The 23,212-nt window shown below is 34.7% G+C and overlaps 1 protein-coding gene across 11 annotated transcripts in view; it reads right to left on the minus strand.

The window, feature by feature from the left end:
- PARD3 (par-3 family cell polarity regulator) overlaps nt 1–23,212 on the minus strand; it is a 756,723-nt gene that overhangs the window by 427,176 nt on the left and 306,335 nt on the right. For all 11 annotated transcript variants that reach the window (XM_044677679.1, XM_044677682.1, XM_044677677.1 and 8 more), the window contains exon 3: nt 12,213–12,393. In XM_044677679.1, coding sequence (XP_044533614.1) covers nt 12,213–12,393 — 181 coding nt within the window. The remainder of the gene's footprint in view (nt 1–12,212; nt 12,394–23,212) is intronic.

Raw genomic sequence — 23,212 nt, forward strand, 5'->3', positions numbered from 1 at the left:
GATCACATTTCTGAGGAATTGATCTGATGTAGATCTGCTGAGATTCCAGAGAATGCCACTACAGAGACAAAGGAATGCTGATCTCATTTAACAATGTCAATTAAAGCAAACTGACTTTTTTACCTGATGGGACTGATAGAATTCTCTACAAATTTATAGGAAGTTTTCTAAGCTTTCTAATGTTCAAAGATAGCATGAAATTTTTCCTATTAAAGAGCCATAGTTCTGATATCATTAAAAAATAATAATTTTAAGGAGATATTATTTTAAAATCTAACTCTCAGGGTAGGGCATTTGTCATCTGTTCAGATATCAAGGAAACAGAAAAAATGAGTTTATGAAGATTTTCATAATCCCAAATACTACTTGATTTAGTTCACCTGAAGAGATGTCCTAAATGAAAAAGAAAATCTACGAAATATATGGGGCTCATTAAAGACCAGTAATGACTCCACACCTCAAAACCTACTAGGCAACAGAATAGAGCTAATTCTATCTTTTTACAACATAAAGGGGAAAAAATGCTAATTTTTTCACCCTGTTCTAAAAGATCAACACTTCAATTAAGGATTTCCAATAGGCATAAAATTGATTTAAATATTGAGCTATATGTGGCAGGTAATACATAAATCTATTAGAAGTTTAAGGATATTAAGATGACAAAGACATCATCCTTGTCCTCAAGGCCCTTATGATACAAAGCACTATGATACATCACAATTGCTACCAAAGAAAGGTCCATATTACAACATCTTTCAGGAGGGAAATCAGATTAGTTATAGAAAATGTTGTTCAGTTCTGGTTATCACATTTTAGGGCAAAGAAAAATAAGGTTGAAGAAAAAGATTAGAACATATCAGTCTAAAGAGAAGAATGGAGTCCTACTCTAAAGAAAGGATTGAAGCAACTGGAAATGCTTGGCTTGGCCAAGAGAAACTTAGGGTGAGATGGGGTGAGATGATTGTAATTCTCAGGTATTTGAAAGGTTGTGATGGAAGAAGACTTGCTTAAGCATCTGGACTGGTAGAGACTTATGTGCATTAAAAGTGAAAGATTTAAAATGAGAAGACATCTAGAGATAATTTAACACTATTACTCCATTGTATTTTATAGGTGAGGACAAAAATGCTCAAAAAAAAAAAAAGGCACTTATCTAAGGTCACACAGTAATGGAAAAGCTAGAATTCAAACTCAATGGCATGAAATTCAAATAGAAATAGGAACAATTCAACCATACATAGGGATCTCTGTGGTATTCATATTAAGTTTAAAAAAGTGACAAATTAATAATATCTATGCTTGATAGCATTTTTATTTATTTTGTTAAATATTTCCCAATTACATTTTTATCTAATTCTAGCTGTATTCAGGAATGTTGTGGCCCATATGTACAGGGGCCCATGTTTGACATCTCTGCTCTAACACAAATCCACCCTTTGCCTCCAATTCTAGGTCCACTGTCCTAAGCTAATCAAGAAATCAGCAAGCACTTAAAGTTAGACGTGATGACACATGACACAAAGGACATGAATACAGATAATCCCCATCTCAAGCAATTTATACTTTGAAGCCATTTGAAAATGAATAGAAATTAAATCCTAAAAATTCATTTTATACACATAGAAAAAAGGAAGTCTACCTAGGTAGACGAAAGTAAATGCCTAGCCACTACCGAAAGAGATAAGCATCATGTTGGACCAATGGTCACAATGTTTTTCTCATATGTAGTGAAGTCATAAGTTGTACCTGGGGTCTTAACTTGGGTTTGTAACTCACATTTATACTTTGACAATTATAGTCAATATCAATGGATTCTTTTGTAATCACTAATATTTTATTTTGTACACTATATATGTGTGTGTGCCTGTATATATAAATGTGTGTAGATAGATAATGTCTGAAAAATATTCCAAAGGCTTTACCTAACTGCCAAAGAGGTCCATGACATGCACAAAACAGTCAAGAACATTAATTAATAAGTTCTAGAAATGTTTATGCCACCCCAAAACTCTAATTATTCATTCTTTTCCAGTCCCTTAACTCAAACCTTCTTGAAAAATAAAAGGCTTTGCAATGATTTTAGAAAAATTAACAATGAACTGCTGTTCATGTTACCCATAGATGTTTTCATTAAAGGTGATGGCGCGTCCAATAGTCTAGTGGTGAGTGCCCTTTCCTGGGGCACGATTGACAAAATGGTTGGTTTGATACTTTCATAATAAATCTACCATAATCTCATACCTTTAAGTATAGCCTCTACCTTTAAAAAAGATTCTTTTGTTTCCTCACATAGAGCAAGATAATGCTGTCAAATCTCCCTAAGTCCATAACTTCCACAAATGTCACCTCTAGGGTAAAAAATATGCATTATAGGCAGGGCACACCTTCTGCACTGAGACAAAAGCATACTCAGAGTGATTTGGTGGGTGCACATTTACTGCACAGGAAACAATTTACCATGATTGTTGTATTTATCTTTCACTTGGCAAGCAGGAGCGGAAAGGACATGGATTCTGATTGCTTAACCCATACAGTAGATAGAAAACAGCACAGAAACTCTTTGACTACTTTTAAGGGACAAAATAGAAAGGCAGATTCCACGCTGGGAACACATTGAGAGCAGTAGTTCTAAAGAGTATAAAAAGCCCATGACTTAAGATTTTCCAATATCCCGTCCCCTCTTAACAGAAAAAATAGAGAAAGGATAGGAGAGAGAAAAATCCCCATTTTCAGGAGGATTTGAGCAACTGGCATATTATTGACCCCAAGTTTGACAGTATCCAAACACCAAATAGCACATAGATAAAAAATAAAGTCAGTAATCAAGCCAAAAAAATATTTGTAATAAGATAGAAAGCTTATTTCCAGGCAGTACGTAGAGTCAAGGGACATTAAGTATATTGTTAGATATAACCTAATTTTCTTTATTTGCTAGCCTCTATTTAACAAATGATATTCTGATATTTATAGAAGTAAAAAAAAAAAGCATGTTGATTTTGTGGTTGGGCTTTGCTTAAAAATGCAGAGGTCAGGTAGAACACTTTTCAATTTGAGGGAAAAGAAATAAGAAACAGGGTTGAGGGTAGGGAAGTATTTTTTTAAAATAGCTTCCCATTGTCCAAGAAGCTAGCATCTTGCTCCCTTTTGTGCAGTTTCCTTTGAGTCCTTCATCATTTGGAATTGACATGATGATTCCAAGATATGAAGCCAATCTCCAGCTGGGTCCAGGAGGCAGACAGGAGCAAACAACACTAGGAGTGCAAAGCCATTTCTGACATTAAAGGAAATGAAAAAAATAAACACATTCTAGAGAAGTAAACAAGAGATCTGATCAAGTACAGAGAGAAGAGAAGGAAAAATTTTATCTGCCAGGCTTTCATGCTGACAAAATAATCCACAATATAGGAGCCCATGTGATACTGATAGAAAAAGCACCCAGATACTTGGGTGGAATAGTAGATGAGAGTAAAGGAAATTCTGCTTTTTAGCCTGAAAGAAAACTTTTAAAGTTATCCACCAAAGCATTATATCATTACTTATTGATGTACAAAATAATTTTAACAAGATTTTTTTTTAATTTGATATATTTTGTATGTTGGGTCACTTTTGTTTTTGGAAATTAGTATGTTTATTTTAACTTTAGTTTGAGTTTTTCAAACTTTTACATCTAAAGAATGGGGAAGAAAGCCACGTAACACAACAGAAAACAACTTTGATTGGTAGTTACTGGAGCCAAGTTCAAGACTTGACTCTAGAACTTAACTACAGAGATGTCTTTGGGAAAAGTACTTTATCCCCCTTATGCCTCAGTTTCCCATACAGGTACAAAGTCAGGGCTTTGATACATGGTAGTTCTTTTTTGTAGCACCAAAGAATTGGAAATTGAAGGATGTCCATCAATTGGGGAATAACTGAACAAGTGTTTGTATATGCTTGTAATGGAATACTATCGTTCCATAAGAAATGAAGATTAAGGTGAGTACAGAAAAATCTGGAAAGATTTATAGAGCTAATGCAAAGTGAAGTGAGCAAAACACAAAGAATATTGTATAAAGTTACAAATTTATTTTATGATAATGAACTGTGAAGGAATAAAACTATTATCAGCAAAACAAGGTCCCAAGATAACTCCATGGGACACATGATGAAAAATGCTAGCCACAGCCAAAAAACTGTTAAGAGTCTGACTGCAGATCAAAGCTTTCCATCTTTTACTTTATTTCCTTCTTGAGTTTAATTTTTTTTAATCCTTACCTTCTGTCTTAGAATCAATACCATGTATCAGATCCAAGGCAGTAGGGTGGTAAAGACTAGGCAACAAGGGTTAAGTGACTTGCCCAGGGTCACATGGATAGAAAAGTGTCTGAGAAAAAAAATTGAATTCATGACCTTCCACCTCTAGGTCTGGCTCCCAAACCATTGAGCCACCTAACTTCCCCCTCCTTCATGGGTTTTTTTGTATGTGTGATATGTCTCTTCTTTCATAGCCTGAGGAATATGGAAATATGTATTCCATGATAACACTGAGATCACCTATATCAGATTTTTTACTGCTTTGCAGAGAGAAAAGGGTAATGGAGGGAGAGAATCTGAATCACAAATTGTCCAACAATAATTGTTAAAAATTGTTTATATATGTAAGTTGAAAAAATAAAATAAAATTAGGACATTGGATTAGCCAGCCTTTTATAGCCCCATCCAAAGCTAAATCTTTGATTCTATTATCCATTATTTTGGAATTAGTGCCCCTCCTCGAACACAAATGAGAAACTTTCTATAACTGTAGATGTCCGCTATGAGTTACTATTACTGAAAAATTCATTACCTTACAAGCGATGTGATGACAGGCCCTTCTGAATTTGCTAAGATGAGTTGAGAAAGAGACAGTATGGTTCTCTATCCATTGAACCATCTAGCTACCCCTCAAAAAGCATCTCTTAAGCACTTACAATGGAAAAAATGGGAGAGATGGACACATTCCTTTGTCATAGTCCTTGTCCCCCAAATCTCAACCAAATAACAGCCACAATTACCAAGATGAGACAGTTTAAGATCAATGCCAAGTGACTGATATAAACAATGTGTCACAAGAGTTTGAAAGATGAAGAGAACACAACAGGTTGGCATAGTCACAAAAAAGGAAGAATCTATGTCAGAGCTGGGTAAACACATGCTCTCTACTACAGCTTTTAACAGAATCTGGTTTATATAAGCTAAGAATGCTTCCTTGTTCCTGCAACACAAATGAAGTCTTAATCATATATCTCTTAAGAACTCATACCAAACATCGTCAAAGTGTCAGAAAAACCTAGCTTAGGGGCTCAGCCCAGGTACTGGCTAATTTGTATAATCCTGGAAAAGCCATTCATTCCTCTCAGGATGACTGTATGCACATGTAAAGTGGGGGAAATAATTATGCTACCTCTCCTAATTATTAGGAAAATCAAGGGATAGAGGATATGGAAAGTAGGTGGCAAATTTAAAGCAGTATATGGGCAGCACAGTGGATAGAATGCCAGGGTTAGAGTAGAAGAAACTGGATTTAAATCTGGTCTCAGACATTTCTTAGCTGTGTGCCCCAGGGCAAGTCACTTCACTCCAATTGCCCAATGATTACTGTTCTTCTGCCATCAAATTGATACTTGGAGAGTTTCTAGGACAGAAGGTAATGGCATAAAGCCTACTCAATGGAAGGTGCCATGTTGTTAGCCACAATATCCTACTGATATCTTTTTAAAGAAATATTGCGTTCATTAAGGAAGACTTGAATGTCCCAAAATCTTTTATTTCCACCATCAATCAATATAAACTGAATGAAAGGCCCTCTGCACACTAGTGTGTTTTTTGTTTTGATGTAGTAAGGTATATTTCCGTATTGGCTTATAAACAGGGATATGGGCAACTAGGTGGCCCAGTGGATGGTTTTCTGAGCCTACATTCAGGAAGACTTACCTGCTTGAGTTCAAATCTCACCTCAGACACTTCCTATTTATTTAATCTTGTTTGCTTCAGTTCCTCATCTGAGTAAAAATGAACTGGAAAAGGAAATGGCAAAGTGCTCCGGTATTTTTGCCGGATTATGAAAGGTCAGACATGACTGAAATGACTGAACAACAAAGAGTTAAGAATAGTTGTCCTGATATAAAGAGAGAGGCTAATGGATGAGAAGAAAGAGCTTTAGAAGTCAGCTAATCCAATCCTCTCACTTTATAAATGAACACAGAATTTCCATAAAATAGGAGAGACATCATCATCACTATCAACATAACTAGCAATTACACAGCACTTTCTGGCTTGCAAAATGTTTCACAATTATCTCATTTTACCTTCACAACAACCCTGTGAGATAGGAACTAGCATTATCCTCATTTTAAAAATGAGGAGGCTGAGGCAGATAGAAGTTAAATGATTTGCCCAAGGTCACAAAGCTAGTATTTGTCTGAATTCAGATTTCACCTCAAGTCTTCCTAACTGTAGAGGCAGCACTCTATCCCCTCAGCCACCTAGTCATAATTCTGCAGTCACATCCTTTGTATTCATACATTACCAGCTCTCTTTAACCATACATCACAAAGAAATGAACAGATTAGGTGTGATCAAGGAGGTTAAGGAAGTTCGGTGCTATATTAGGTAGGAACACTGAGCATGGAATGCTGTTTTGTTATTTCTAGTCAAGTCCTATTCTTCATGACTCCACTTGGGGTCTTCTTGACAAAGGTATTGGAATGGTTTGCCATTTCCTAATATCCAATACCAAATTGAACTCAAGTCTTCCTGGAGTTCTTTGGCCTCCAGATTTGGTATTGTATCTAGCTGGCTAGCTAGCACCATCTAGCTTCCCAGGAAGACCCTAGTTCAAATAGCACATCGAACACTAGCCATGTGACAGCAGGCAAGTTATTCAATCTCTGTGTCATTTGAAACATGGGAATAATCATGACACCTACCTCAGAAGGTTATTGTGAGGATTAAATGAAATAAAAGCTAATAGCTAACATTTATTTAGCACTTAAAGATTTTCAAAGCTCTTTACAAATATCATTTTGTTTTATTCTCAAAACTACTTGGATAGGTAAGTGTTATGGATATTCTCACTTCTTGGAAAAGGAAACTGAGGCAAACAGAAGTAAAGTGATGTATCAAGGGCCACAGGGCTGAGAGTGGATTCAAACTCAGGACTTCCTGACTCCAACTCAAATACTCTGACCTCTGTATCATCTAGCCACTTAACATACGTATAGAACTTTGAAAACCTTAAGTGTTACATTACATTTACATCTGCACATAGTATTTTCCATAACAACTACTTTCTTGTTTTTTTAAATTTATTTGTAACTTCAAAATACCCAGTTAAAATTCTTCTCTTCCTCCGCTCCCCCAGTAGAGAAGGCATCATTTGACAAAAAGGCATATGTAAAAATAAAACTATGTCTGCTTTTAATAGACTCTGCAACTAACATAACTGGGATATTATAAATCTTCAGTGGAGAAGAACCGGATATTTTGCATATTTGCTTACAAAAAAAAAGTTCCTCCTCATTTAAAAGCTTTTTGTGTTAATTCAATTTTCCAAAACAAAGATTATGAACTATAGTTTGAATCTTATGGTCTAGTGAACCAAGGGATCGGTTTCATTGTTGCACTATATTAATACTTCATTTATTACTTAATGCTCCTTTAGAAGGGAATGTATTCTTTTGTATAGATATAATATCTGAACATTAAAAGTCACTTATAAGTGAATTTCAAAAGCAAATATTTTAATGGCAATATTACTTATTTAAATATATTGTTAAAATCTAAAGAAAAAAAATACTACTTCCTGATACTGTATATTGGCTTTTTTAAAAAACTCTTTTATTTATGTTATTTAAATGCAGTTCTGTGGAACAAACAAGTTGGTTCACAGACAGTGCACCCGCTGCTGAACTGCTGTCGCCTGACATCCTGTCTTATCTGCCAAATTGCTCATTAGGTTTGGCAATTTTCACCTGCGCCTACAGTTTATATTTCAGCAGGGAATAAACATCAGTCTGCTTTAACAATCTTCTGCAGATAGCTTCCAACCTTTCCTTGGAAGCAGAGTCATCCCCCATCTTCCTCCTCCTCCACCACCACTAAAAAAAAAAAAAAAATCTCATGCTATGTACCAATCTTTTTAAAATGTTCAACCAACTGATGAAATCTAACAACTGTATGGGAAGCTGGTATTATTTCCATATATTCTAGTACTCTATAGCAAATAGTCATGCTAGTTATAGTACATTAACTAGAGCAATGTGAGTCAGTAGACTAATTGTTCACTCAATTTCCAGTCTCATAGAGGATAATGCATGACAAAACTTTCAGAATATTAATATTTTTTAAAATCTTAGAACAGGAGAAATGTAGGTAAGAAAAAATAAATTTCTTTTCCAATTAGGTAGTACCCATCTAAATTTTACTGTCAGGGGAAAAAAGTATGGTAATGGACAAACAATCAATAAAGGTAACATGGCAGCAAGAACACAAATAGGTAGGTAAAAGTGCCATCAAAGCCCCTACCTTTGCCCAGTGGCCTTAGTTATTGCTAAGAGCCATTATAGAAAAATAGAGAAATTCTTTGTGGGCAAAAAGCACCAGAGATATAAAACAAAATGTCTAAAACTCCACAAAACAACTTCAAATGGAATACTGTTTTTCATTTTACAGAAGTAAAATATTCACCACCAACCCTGCAATTAGCTAGAAAATTACAATAATTACAGCAATTTTGTATCCCATCTCCAATCCAATTAATAGATATATGACCTTGTCAACATGTAATAATCAGATTGCATCTACAACAAAACTGGATGGGTTTTATATGCTGAATAGAACTTGCTCAGTAAGAAGGTAATTATTTGAAATACTGAGAATACTATTTGTATGCCATGCTCCACTTCACAAGTTAAAAGGAAATACAATGGGGATCTTATTTCTATTTCCAATATATATTTAAATCAAATACTTGAAATGGTATGTCTAATGCCAGTTAATGTTAAGAGGACGGGTATTGGCACTGATCTTGGATCTTTTTTCAAATAAAAAATGCATCCTGGATTAATTTTTTTTTTTGGATTAATTTTTTTAAGAAGAATCCGACGTGGAGATAATAATAGTATTCCACACATACTTCTATATCCATTATTGAATAGTGTTAAAAATTTTATACTGAAAATAAATATGTATATATACATATATAATTTAGTTTGATTAGCATCACTATGTCAGAAAGCAAGAACACATTAAGTATTTTTATTATGACCTTTGGATGGCAAAAATGATATATTTAAATTAAATTATGGTATATTTAAAAACAGATCTCAATTGTGAACAATTTTTGCTTTTGCTTCATTCATTATCTATGTTGAGACCTCAGATTTTTGAACTGCAAAAAACAGCAGTTATATAGTCAGATTCATTAATTTTATATATGTGGAACTCAAGACCCAGAAAGATAGAAAAATGGCATAACTTGTCCATGGTCACAAAGGTAGTATGTGATAGAAGTGGATTTATAAATATTACATCTAATTAAAAGAACTCTAAATGCTTCCAAGTATCACTTCTCTGTGACTTGGTCTATTTTGATTTACATAAAGCAAGTTTGGACTTTTATCAGGATTTATTTGACAGAGTAGAGGTCACCACTTCCAACTGCCTAATCATGAAGGCACTGGCTCACAAGCCTAGTTCAAACAAATACCCCTTGGCGAAGTTTTCTGAATCCCCCCAATAAAGAGGTTCCTTGTCATCCTTGGAGCTATGGCAATATTTTATTTATATTTTTTTCTTGTATTCATTACATTTCAATTTGTTTTGCAATATATTATGACCCATAGTAGATCTTAAGTGTCTTAAAAACAATGATCTGTCTCTTTCAGTTTGATTCTTGAGGATAATGGGTGGTTAATATTTGTGGAATTCTTTGTTTAAAAAGATTTCCTCTGGTGAAGCTCTCTAGATTTGGCTGAAGTAGGTAAGCCAGTTGAGTTTTTGAGCTTGCAGAGCACAAGTAGTCATCCTCAAAAGACATAAATCATGAATGTCAGCTTGTACATAATGGGTATCGAACATATTTGTTCATTGACTGCAAAGCCTTCAAAAGGCATCGATTATAAAAGCAAAACAAGAAAGTGAGATTTCACAGTCTCTCATGTCTCAAGAGTAGCTGCAAAAACCCATTTCAGCTATGTCCCAACTTTCAGATCTCTTTGGGAAGCAGGCAATTCTGATGGTGACCCTCAAAACCATGGCATAGATTTCAAAAGCAAGGGTCGATAGAGGTTCTGTGGGGTTTGTGTTAAGGCAGGTGAAATAAAAAGAAATGTGAAAGATTCAAAATGGAGGGACTTGGAAGGACAAAATTATTGAAAATTTGTTCAAACAGTAATGTATGGCCATTCCACTGAAGGGGGTGACCAAATTTAAATTCTACCATAAACCAGATAACTACTACTACAAATGAAGATCCAGAATAAGGAGTGATTCTTTTAGCAAGGTCTCCTTCTAGCACATGATATAATTAATAAAATTTGGATAGACAACAAATTTATCGGGGAGCCAGTCATCTCTCAGGTAAAATGAAATATTTCAGTAAATTATGGATACAACTAAATTTGTAGCTCAAACTTGCAAAGAGTCATCAAACTGGTATGTCCTATAGCACAGTTGCTGGTCTGGCTTCTGCATAAGCCTTTTTACTTCCCACTTTATGCCTTTGTCTCACTTGTGATTGCTTCTTGTCCAGATGATAGAAAGCAATTTCAGTAAGTGGTTAACTTAATTGGTTTGCATCCACACATGATCCTCCAGGGCATCACTTACGTATCCCATCATGCAGTGTGTGCCTCCTAAATTCTATGCTCCTCTAGAAATGACACTTGGCTGAAAATTTCTAAGGAGGTGACAGGTTTGTTCACAGTCGAAGCCAACACCATCTTTTTTTTTCCCTCCATATTTCTGCTTATTTCTCCCTACCTTGGAGAGACATAAATATGAGAAAGAATTTCTGCATGAATATGAAGATTACCTCATTGGACCGGCCAAGTCATTAAAGTACCATAATCCCCAATCAACAAAAAATGAGAGAGACAAGCTAATTTGCAGAGAACAAAGTAAAAAGATAATAATAAAATAAAACTCTACTCACACAGAGCTACCTAATGGTACCAATAAAATTACATGTATCTGAGGTGAAGGGATTTTTAACTTCATAGCCTCTAAGGTCCCTTCCATCTTCAGCATCTATAATGATATCATTTTGAAGTGCTTCAAAAAATGGAGTTCTGTGCTATGAGCTCAAAGTCTGTCTTTAAAATGGCTCATTTGTAAATTTCAAAATAGTCAATATGCTAAATGGATTAACAAGATCATAGATTTAGAATTAGAAGGGATCTTAGGAGCTATCATATCCAAGAACTAATTTTGTAAATCAGCAAACTGAGGCAGAAAGAGGTTAAGTGATTGGACCATAATCACATAGCTGGTAAGCATCTGATGTAGCACTGAAAAATAGTTCTTTCTTGTCCCCTAGTATTGTGGTCTGCCAACTAAGCCATGCTGCCTTACCTAATCTGGGGAAACTATATCCTATGAGCTAGATAGTTATCAAGATTCATCTCCTTATTCAAAGTGTCAGCACTGGCTTCTTCTCTACATGGTTACCATGATAACCTTTCTTCCAGTTAACTGAAGAGATGGGACCAGGGCTATCTTTAACACAAAACTGTTCCCTTTCCCATGTTAATCTGACCTTTGGTTGACAAGAGAAACAGTAAGAGAACTATGCCATAAATATTGTTTATGGGGTTTACTTACTAATTAACCTTGTTCATTTGTCTTTTCCCACTTCCCATGCTTTGTGTTCAATTTCATTATATAGAGTCAAATAGGGCATTAAGGTAAATAACCATACTTGTAATTTTGCCTGCAATAAGATCATAATTTAAATTTGGGTATGCAATTAAAAGGTTCTATCAGGATAAAGACAAGTCTATCCAAACTATTAAAATGAAAAATAAGCTTATTTACCTCTCTTGCAAGAGGCATTTGTTCAGGCTTTGCTCTTTAATCAGCTTCTGATAAACACAGACTGTGAATTCCATTCACAGTAGCATGAAAGGGTAACAAAAGTGGGGTTCCTTGTAAATTAAGATGAAATGTGCAGAGCAACGAGAGCTTTCACTTACTTGCACGAAGAACGGAAGGCGTGACCTCAATTTCACTTGCTGCTTGGTAGGGCTGAAAGGCTGAAACATTGTTGGCGCTAAGCTCACTGCCAAAAATCTCTGGACTCTGAGTGCCAGTGGAACTCGCGCTGGTGCCATCACCTCCATGGTGTGGATCTTGTTCATCAAATATAGCGACCAGCTGTTCAAAACAAGAAAATCCACAGTTAAAATAAGGTCAAATAAATCAATACCCCCTTCATCCCAAATAAATTGCCTTTAATATTCATGTATAGAATCAGAAGCCATCAACTGTCATTTAATAATGATAATACAAAAATTTCTGTTATCTAATTTGATCTTAACAATAAAGATGGAGGGAGGAAAGAGAGTGGAAATGTCATTATTCTCATATGAAAGATAGGGCCACAGATTCAGAACAATGACATAATTCAGTGAAGGTCATGATCCAAGTGAACAGTTGAGGCAGGACCTCAACCCAGATCTTTGGACCCTGTATCCAATGGGTTGGGATTTCTACCAGCTAACAACTTTTTCTTATGTTACAGCAGAATAAAATCTCCAAAGGACAGAAGTTACAACCAGCATTTCTTAATTTTTGGGTAACAGATTTATTTGGCAGTTGGAAGAAGACTATTGGTAACTTCTCACAATAATGTTTTAAATAACTAAAGGAAATGATCGTTTTGTTAGAGTTTACTAAAAAGCAGAGGTGAAAGTACATAATAATACATTTCAATTAAGGATTTGTCAAAAGAGAGATGTAATTTTTTTCCCCTAAGTAGGTGGACTTCCTGATTGCTCTCCAGAGCCACTTTGATCCAAGTTAAGAAGCTCAGACCAAACCCACTTTTACAGGAGAAATAATAAGACTTAAAAGGTATTTAGATAGCACTATAGATCCAAATTCACTTAGTGAGGTTTGTTTGTTTGTTTTTTTAAGGGAGGTCTAGATCAGAACCAAGGACTCCTGATAGTTAATCAAATATACTTTCCTCTTCATTTTTTATTTACTATATAGTGCTCCAAAATCTACATATGTTCTGCAGAAAATGAAGTATTTTGAGCCAAATAAAAAAACAACTTCCAGAACAGAATTCTAATTTCAGATGTCCTTTTCTACCCACAGTGTAAGGATTCATCATGGCACAATAAAGAATGCTGAACTTAAGTTCAGAGAACTGGAATTTAAATGCTAGAACTCTGCTATTTTGAATATATTTAATTCTTTTAGGACTTTTGTTTCTAATCTTTAAAAGGGAAGAAGATAATAAGAATTTATACAGCACCAATATGTACCAGACACTGTGATAAATACAAAACAAATATTATCACATCTAATGCTCCTAACAACCCCGTGAGGTAGGTGTTATTCTTATGCTAACTTTACAGTTGGAGAAACTAAGGCAAACAGAGATTAAGTGACCTGTCCAGGGTCACACAGCTAATAAGTGTTTGAAGCCAGATTTGAGATTAGGTTTTTCCCCTCTCCAGGTACAGGACAATATCTCCTCTGCCATCAGCTCCCAATTAAAGGGGGGAAAAAAAGAATTTGATGACTTTTCTTCTTCCTTACAGTTAAAAATTATAGTTGTACATATTTTTATTATTCCACTCCTGGAAGAACTAAATATGATTCCATTATATTATGTTCATTTTTGAGACTTGGCAAGCCTAACCAACTCTAAGACAGAGAAAAATAAGATTCAATCTTCAAAATCTAAATAAAGGCATATTAACTCAAATGAGAACAATGTGAAATATGTTGTCTCCTACCAAGAGAGGACCTTTGGCATATCTATGAGAACAGTAACTCTTTGACATTCTACTAATAATGGTCTGTCTTCAGAGCCTTTTCTCCCACTTGAAATGTGAAATTTCTTTCAGAAATAATTTTCTTATAATTTTTTCTTTAAAATAAATGAAAAAATCATCTGAAAAATGATTCACTTCCAAGTCCATATTATTATTTAAAATCAGGCATAACACAAACCTGGTACATAGTGAATTAAAGATTATTATGAGTTGCTAATTTTAATAAGATGAGTTTGTTTCATGCCAGACTGGCTATATACAAATATTAACATTTTTAACTCAAATAAAGAAACTCATTTTCAAGTGAATCTCATTGCTTGAATATTACAATGTTATGTTTAATAATGCATATGCCAAATATAATAAAAACATTGAAATATTTTGTAAAGATTACTTATTGGTCAATTTATATAAGTGGCTACTTATTTTAAAAGACATCATTCACATGAAAGAATTGTTTTTATTCTAAACATTAGATTTTTTTTTCCAAATTCTCCATCTATACTACTACATACAAGTTGCTGAGGTGTGTCAGTTCTAAATTCACATCTCTCGTGTCTGTGCTCCTTTCTCTACTCATATAGCTTCTACTTCAGGTTGACATCTCTTCCTCTCTGTTGAAAATAGTAGGAACCCTCCAGTTGGTTTTCCTGCATCTCTGAACTATCCTTCATATTCGTACCAAGGAGATATTTCTGCTCAAAAATCTTCATTGCATCCCTTCTAAAAGTTCTCTGTCTCTAAATAAAACTCAAATTTCTCTCTTTGATATTTAAAGCACTTCACAAACTAGCTTTAATGTACTTTGTTATATACATTTTGCATTCTGTGCAGGTGAGCCAAACTGGTCTGTCATACATGATAATCCACCTCTTACTTTGCTACCTGGGTATCTGCTGAAAGCTCTGTCTCATGGAATCCTTTTCTTCAAAGATCAACTCAAATGGTATTTCCTACATGGAGTCTTTCCATTCCAAATATCATCAACACACACACACACACACACACACACACACACACACACACACACACACACACACACAACTGATTGTTGATATTTCTCCCTGAAATCTTGATTCTAGCTTTTGATTCATTCAGTCTGGCATTTTGCATTATATAATCTCCAAATAAATTAAATAAATGAAATAAATGTGGCAATATATAGCCTTGTCATACTCCTTTCCCAATCTTAAACCAACCGGCTGTCCTAAATTCAGTAAAAACTTCTATTTCTTGACCTGCATACAGGTTCCTCCAAAGACAAGTCAGAGGATAAAAATACTCCCATCTCTCTGAACACTTGCCAAATTTTATTGTAATCCACAAATTAAAAGGCTTTAGTGAAGTCAATTAAAAAGAAGTAAATGTTTATCTGAAACTCCCTTGCTTTCTTCATAATCCAGCAAATGTTGGCAATTTGGTCTCTACTTCCTTTTCCTCTTCAAAAACCAGCCAGCTTCTCTGTTAATTCTTTAGTTCACATCTTGCTGAAGCTTAGCTTCATGCTGGTATGTGAAATGAGTGTAATTTTTTCATTAATTCAAACATTCTTTGGCATTACCTTCATTAGGGACATACCCGGATCTTTTCCAATCCAGTGGCCACTGTTGTTTTCCAGATTCACTGGTATACTGAGTACAATACTTTATCAATAGCACATTTAAGGATTTTAAGTAGCTCAACAAGATCTTAAGTAGCTCAACAACTTCATTCTCTAAGATGTGTGGTTATAGTCCAATAACCACACAATGATGACTATCTTCTGTGATGTTAATATCTTTTTAACCAGGCCTAAAGACAGGAGATCCTAGGTTCAAATCTGGCCTTGGACATTACCTAGCTATGTGATCCTGGACAAGTCACTTAACCTCCATTGCCTAGCCCTTACCACTCTTTTGCCTTAGAACCAATATATAGTATTGATTCTAAGACAAAAGGTAAGGGTTTTAAAATTAAAAAAAGTAAACAACAAAAAAAGATCTTTCTTGTAAATTTCTTCTATGGCTTCTTGCCACCTCTTTATAATCTTTCCTATTTCTGTTAAGTCCCTCTCCTTTTTTGTCTTTTATGATGCCCATTTTTGTGTGAAAATTTCCCTTCATATCCTTAACTTTCCTGAAGAAATCTTTTTTCCATTCTATTATTCTATTGTTTTCTTCTATTTCTTTGCATTGCTCATTTAAGAAAAATTTCCTCTGTAATTCTGCATTCATTTGGAAATATCTTTCATTTTCCTTTTGCTTCTTTCTTCAGATATTTGTAAAGACTCATTAGACCAGTGCTTCCCAAACTTTTTTGGCCTAATGCCCCCTTTCCAGAAAAAATATTACTTAGCATCTGCCCCCTGTCACATACCATCACCGCCCCATTACAGTTATTCACTGCCCCCAAATGCACCTGTGGCCATCACCACTCTCCCCTGGATTGCTACAGCACCCACCAGGGGGCGGTGGGACCCACTTTGGGAATCATTGCATTAGACAAGTCATTTTGCTTTCTTGCTCTTCTTTTTCTTTGGAAAGATTTCTATTGTTATCTCCAGTACAATTATGAAAGCTTCTGCCCATATTTCTTCAGGAACTCCATTTACCAATCTAATTCCTTAAATTTACCACTTGTATTTCATATTCATAAGGGGTATTAGTTAGATCATACTTATACAATCTGATAGCTTTCCCTACTTTTTTTAATTTAAGTCTAGAATTTTTCAATAAGAAGTTCATTATTTGAGGCTCAGTCATCTGTAGGTCTTGTTTTAACTAGTTGTACAGAGCTTCTCCATCTTTGGCTGCAAAGTATATCATCAGTTTCATTTCAATATTGACCATTTGGTGATGTCCATATGTAGAGTCACATTTTGGGTTATTGAAAAAAAAGCGTTTATTATGACCACCAAATTAGTTTGATAAAACTCTGTTAGTCTCTGTCCTGCTTCATTTTGTGCTCTAAGCCTAAACTTGCCAATCATTCCAATTATCTTTTGATTTCCTAATTTAGCATTCCAAATCTCTATGATACATGTGACTTTGGGGAAGAGAGCATTATATCTAAATGTTGGGGGTCTTCACAGAACTGGTCAATTTTGGCCATTTTAGGAACAGTGGTTGGAACACAGACTTGTATTTCTGTGATGTTGAATAGTTTAGGATGGATTCAAATAAATAACTTTCATTCATTTTTTAGATTATATTCCAGTATTCCTTTTCTCATCTTTTTATTGTCTATGAGGGCCACTCCACTTCTTACTGCCCACAGTACTATAGTACTATATGTAATTATCACTGAAAGTAAATTCACCCATTCCCATCCATTTAAATTCATTGAAACCAAGAAGTTAATATTTAATCTTCCCAACTCTCATTTGACCACATCCAGGTTACCTTAGTTCAATTAGATCATACATTCTAGGTTCTTATGCAATATTGACCTTTACAGCAATAGACACATCCACAGCTGAGCTTCCTTTTGGCTACGATTTCCTTCTTTCTTCCTCTTCTGGTGTCATATCTTTTATTATTTTAGTACTATCTATGCAATTTTCTTCACAAAGACACTTGAGTAGTTTCACATTTCCTTCTCCATTGGATTGTCTTTTGTTAGAACTCTCTACTAAGTACTACCAAAACAAGGCAGTATCCCATAACTGAGACCATTTTATTGTACACCTTATCCAGGCAAGTAAAAGAATTCGAGATAAGGTACTTGGAAAGGGAAGTACTAATTTATCATCATCATTATTGTTGGGAACACAGAAAAACAACTTAAATTTTGGAAACTTTAGGCTTTATAAAGCATGTTTCCATTGCTCCTCTGTGATAGGCTACGTATAATTGTCCTTATTTTACAAATGAGGAAACAAATTTTAATATGAAATTTTCAAAGTTTTAAAAGGATAGTGTTAGAGGGAGGTGTGGAAGGGAGAGAGAGAACATGGATCACTAAAGTTCAGAAAATGATTGGTGCAAATTTAATTTATATGTAATCTGGAAAAAAATATGTTAGGGTTTTTTTGAAAAAGGGATATTGATAAACTAAAGAATGTTTGCAGGCAACAAGGGTGCTAAAATTACTAGAGAGTCTTTAATTATGCCTCCACATCAGTCAGATTGTGAATTCCTTAAGAGCAGAGATTTTTGATGGTCTTTCTTTATATCTCTGATTTTAAGCATAATTTCTGACACAGAGTAGGCATTTAATCTTTGTCTTCCATCAGAAGTAGGATAACCACTGACTGGATAGGTTATAGTCTCACACTGTTATATATGTTATACGAGGAGTACCTTTTGGCTACGGATTAGGCTAGATTGCAGCCTTAACACTGAAAGATCTATGATTCTATGACCATATACCACTATTTAGAGATAAACAGAGACAAAGTAGGGAACAAATTTGTTGACTTTTTAGGAAGGAAAAGGAGAGAATCCAGGTCCAGGATCATATATAAACTAGTTAAACATTTTAGGAAAAATACTGGAGATAATAAAAATGAATAATTTGGTAGAATTCAGTAAATTAATCAAACACCCCACAAACCAGAAACTCAGAATTTATGGAGAACTTTTAGAATATTCATGGATCAAAATGTCTCCTGGTATGTAAAAGCACACAAAATTTTGTTTTCATATACAAAATGAAAGTGAACCTTCCTGGGATATTGATTGGCAAATATATCTTGGCAATTGGCAAATATACTACTACTGTACGTACTATTTCCTTACTTCCATTAGTAAGTCAATGAATCTAACATCTAGACTTTTTTTTACCACTCTGAAAAATTAACATTTTTCATTTTAAACTATTCCATGATCTTTTCTGTGAATTTCATAATTTTAGTACCATAGGAATATTTCATAAAAACTTATTTCATATTGATTAAAAACACACCAAATTTCAACATTTTGGCACTCTTATTTGGAAGGAAATGAAATTCAACTTTGGTTATCAAACAAACAATGGACTATGGAATAAAGAACCATGTCCCCATTGCATTTTGGAAATGTAAATTGAAACTTTCAGAGAATTAGATTTTCAATACTAGACTTAGATATAAAGCTTAAACACATATTCCTTTCAATAATTAGCTGTTGTAGAAAATGGTTTTATAAAATCTGGACTGTGCCATGAACAAATGCTATTTGAATGTCAGCAACAGCATCACAGTTGGCTATCTGCAATATGCCAATAAGATATGATTTTACAGTTTTCAATAAAACCAAATCTTAAGGGGCCAGGTGCAGGCATGATGCAATTTTATGTTAAGTTGAAGAGGACATTTTAGAAAACTTTTTAATAAGAGAAAATGTAAAGTTAGATTTAAAAAGACAGATTTTTCTCAAAAACCATTGACTTTTTAATAAAAATTGCTATCATAGCCTTTAAGATAAAAAGGGGTACCTTTAATTTTTGTGTGATTCATATTCAAACAGATGGTTTTCTCAGTTCTACCAAACAGTTAAATGAAAAGCTCCATACACCTCTTCCTCTTTCCCTGGTTACTAATTGAAGGCTCCTTGGTCCTGTCCATCAGGCAATTCAAAAGCCCTATGAATTTAGCACAACTCCAGGGACTTGTCACTTTTAAATAACTTGGCTAAGACCTTTGAATTCTGCCATAGATTTTCTGTCAACCTCTTGGACATGTCATTTAACCTCTAAGAGACTAAGGGCTCTTAGTAGAAAACAAGGCAGATAATTGTCACCAACAAATCAAATCCTTGGAAAACACTTGGGCAAAACCTCACATGAAATCCAACATATGATTAAATGCTACATTTGAGAAAAACAAAACTCAGAGCTAGTTATTTTGCACACACGCGTGCGCGCGCACACACACACACACACACACACACACACACACACACTGAAATGATAATAACCAAAAGCTTGCATACATTCTCTCAAAGGAGTTAGTTGCTTGGTGTGTGGGAAACCAAATGGAAGAGATTAATCATACAGTGGTTTTCTTCCCTCATAGGATAACCAGAAAGATGTCATCCAGAAACATTATTAATTTTTTACAATGCTAGACAATTCTACTTCATCACCATCTGGTACAGAGGTGGGAGTCAGAGGAGAATAAGACAATTCCACACATGTTCCAGATTTTGAATCTTCTGAATCTGGTATCAGGATTCCAGTGCATTTCATTTTGTTTCTCAGGTGAGTAAAAGGTCCTTTAGGGCAAGGCAGGGATGTTTTCAGTTTTAAGGTGACTTATGGTAATTATAATGACTTTCTCCAACTTAAAGTAAGAGACCATTTGAAGAAATGATGAAGTCCTGGGGGGGAGCCTACCCAGCACTTCTCAGAACTGCTGCTATCTCTGCAATAGAGCCTACACTTATTTCTTGATTTAGTCAATAATAGGCCAGTCTAGGGAAATTCCCTATAATTTCACCCAGGTGTGACCTACTAGTAAACAGTGGGAAAAGGAAAAAAAAAAAAAAAAAAGATTCCAGGTCTGGCTCGGCCAAATAATTTGAAGGAGTATTTCATCATTTACACCAAAGTCTGAAACAAAAATTTTCTATAGATCCACTGATTGTAGATAGAGTCATTTTCTAACAAAATGCTTGCAAATATTACCTAATAATTTTCCAGAGTAGGCCTTGAAGAAAAAGGCAATAAACAATAAACAAAAAAAAATTTATTGAGAGAAAGTTTAAGTGTGGCCCATGCTGAAAAAGACAGTCCAGCAGCAACTCTGCATATCCTCTCCTCAATCTCACTTCTTTTTTCCCTTAGAAACTTGTCACTCTTCATGTGATTTCTAAAGACAGAGACTATACAGCCTCCTTAAGCAACTGATTTCACAGTCTATGAACCTGACAATCTCTTAATTTACATCCATTTCCTCAGGTTCAGTGACTATGAAGACAAAGGTCAACTAACAGACCTGCATAGCTATCTGCTAAAAGAAAAAAAATGAACTTTTAGATAATCCAAATGAGAAAAACCTTAATATTGAATTCTGATCCATTAAGAAGATCCAAAGCATAAGGTAAAATGTTAAAAAAAAAAAAAAAAAAACAGGCATGATCCTAATGATTCTTCCTGACAGTCACACCTGCCCTCCCCCCCACCCCCCAACCTAAAATGATCTGCCTAGAATCAGGGCATATCATACTCCATTGTCTCATTTTCTCTGCAATGTGAAAATGAAACCAGCTGGAATAGCTGGTTTTAAATTCACTCCACAGTAGGTTTGATAGGAAATTGTCCATACTTGTCATATATTTCAGTCTTCTAAGGACAGTACTGCTGAGCCAAACCAATCACATGACAAAACTAAAGCTATAGTTTACCCAGAAGACAGAAAAAAGAGAGAGGAGGCTAAGAGAGAAACAGAGACAATGAGAAGTTATTACATCTATGACAACAAGCAGATAAGTCATCTGTGGTCTTACCCAAGAATAGAAGAAAAGCAACAAGAAAGCCATTGTTGTTGGTTTTTTATTAATACACCCACCAAAAATATAGTTCATCTGAATGACATAAGGACCAGAAAAAACAAAACAAAATCTTATATAGCTCCCAAAAGTGTACATAGGAACCTAATCCTCAACAAATCCAAGGTAGCAAAGTACCGAAGAATAAACTCTCTTCAGAGAAAAATGCTGTGAAAATAAAGAACCAAAAAATAAATTTAGACACACCATCTTATTTTATAGACCACAATAAATTGCAAATGGATTGTGAAAGTTTGTTTGGAAAAAGATGGATTGATTTCTGATTTGATACACAGGGGAATTTCCAATGTGGGAATGATTTCTACAACCAGATTATCAACTCTTCCGTAATTTAAGATATCAGAGATCTCCTGCATAGGCACCAAGATATAAGCAGTCACTCAGTATGTGTTAGGGCAGGACTTAAACATAGATCTTTTATGATCCCCAAGGCCAACTCCCTAGACAATATAGCAAACTGCTTCTCAGGAAATGGACAGCTAAGGACAGAAGATGATTTCATAACCCACCACAGAGAATATTATTCAAGTCAAAACAGACTACTTCACTTCCATAAAAATGAACAGCTTTTTCATGAATAAAATAAATGAAGATGTGATCTGAGAAAAATCATTTCAGAATTGTTCCCTGAAAAGGACTGACATTCAAATTCTGGAGGGAATTGATAAAAGCATTTATGATTAATACCACAATATATATGTGATCTAAGAATAAAAATTACTTTTAAGAGAAAAAAAAAACTATACATAATTATGTAAAAAGATACCCCAAACTTAAATAATCTGAATCATCAATGAAAATGCAAATTTAAAAAATCCAAAGCTATCATCATATCCTCATAAAATTAACTAAGATGCTCAAAGATTTTTTTTTAATTCTGTATTAGTGAGGGCACAGGGAAAAAAGGAATAATGATACTGCTGATGGATCTCTGAACGGGTCTGAATTTGTGTAAATGCTCTGGAAAACTGGTAATAAGCAAGTTACAATACTTTTCAAATACTTTGATCAAAGGAGGTCATAACCCCACATATGTATGAAAATATTCATAACAGCACTATTTATGATACCAAAACTTGGAAACAGTGTGCCCAAGGCATTTAGGAATGACAGAATAAAGTTGAGAACATAAATATAGTAAATAATCATTATAACAAAAAGAATGATAAATATGAAAAATTCTATAATATAGGAACACCTATATTAAGTGATATGAAGTGTCCAAAAAGAACCAAGAACCAGAAGCATAATTCTTATAGGGTGTCCCAGATATGTTAGTGAACATTGAATCTACTAAAGCTGATGTCTGCATTACGTGCGAGACACTCTGCATAATAAAAATAATATTATAAAGACAAACAATGTTGAAATGTGCCTGGAATGTTCTCCCTCCTCCTCTCTGCCAGTTGGCTTCTCTGGCTTCCTTTAAGTCTCAACTAAAATCTCATCTTCAAGAGGACACCTTTCTCAAAGGCTTTTAATTGTAGTGCCTTCCTTGATAATGATTTCCTACTTAGCTTGTTTGCATGCATTTGCTATTTAGTTGTCTTCCAAGGTCAGCTTTTTGCTTCTTGTTGGATTCCCCAGGGCTTACCACAGTGCCCTGGGACATAGTAGATCTATAATAAACACTGGTTGATTGATAGAAAAACTTAATAACTCAAATGAACACAATGACTAACCTGTGATTCCACAAAACTGAAGATGAAAAACACT

The sequence above is a fragment of the Gracilinanus agilis genome, chromosome 5 (assembly GCF_016433145.1).
Source record: "Gracilinanus agilis isolate LMUSP501 chromosome 5, AgileGrace, whole genome shotgun sequence".
NCBI classification, from domain to species: domain Eukaryota; kingdom Metazoa; phylum Chordata; class Mammalia; order Didelphimorphia; family Didelphidae; genus Gracilinanus; species Gracilinanus agilis.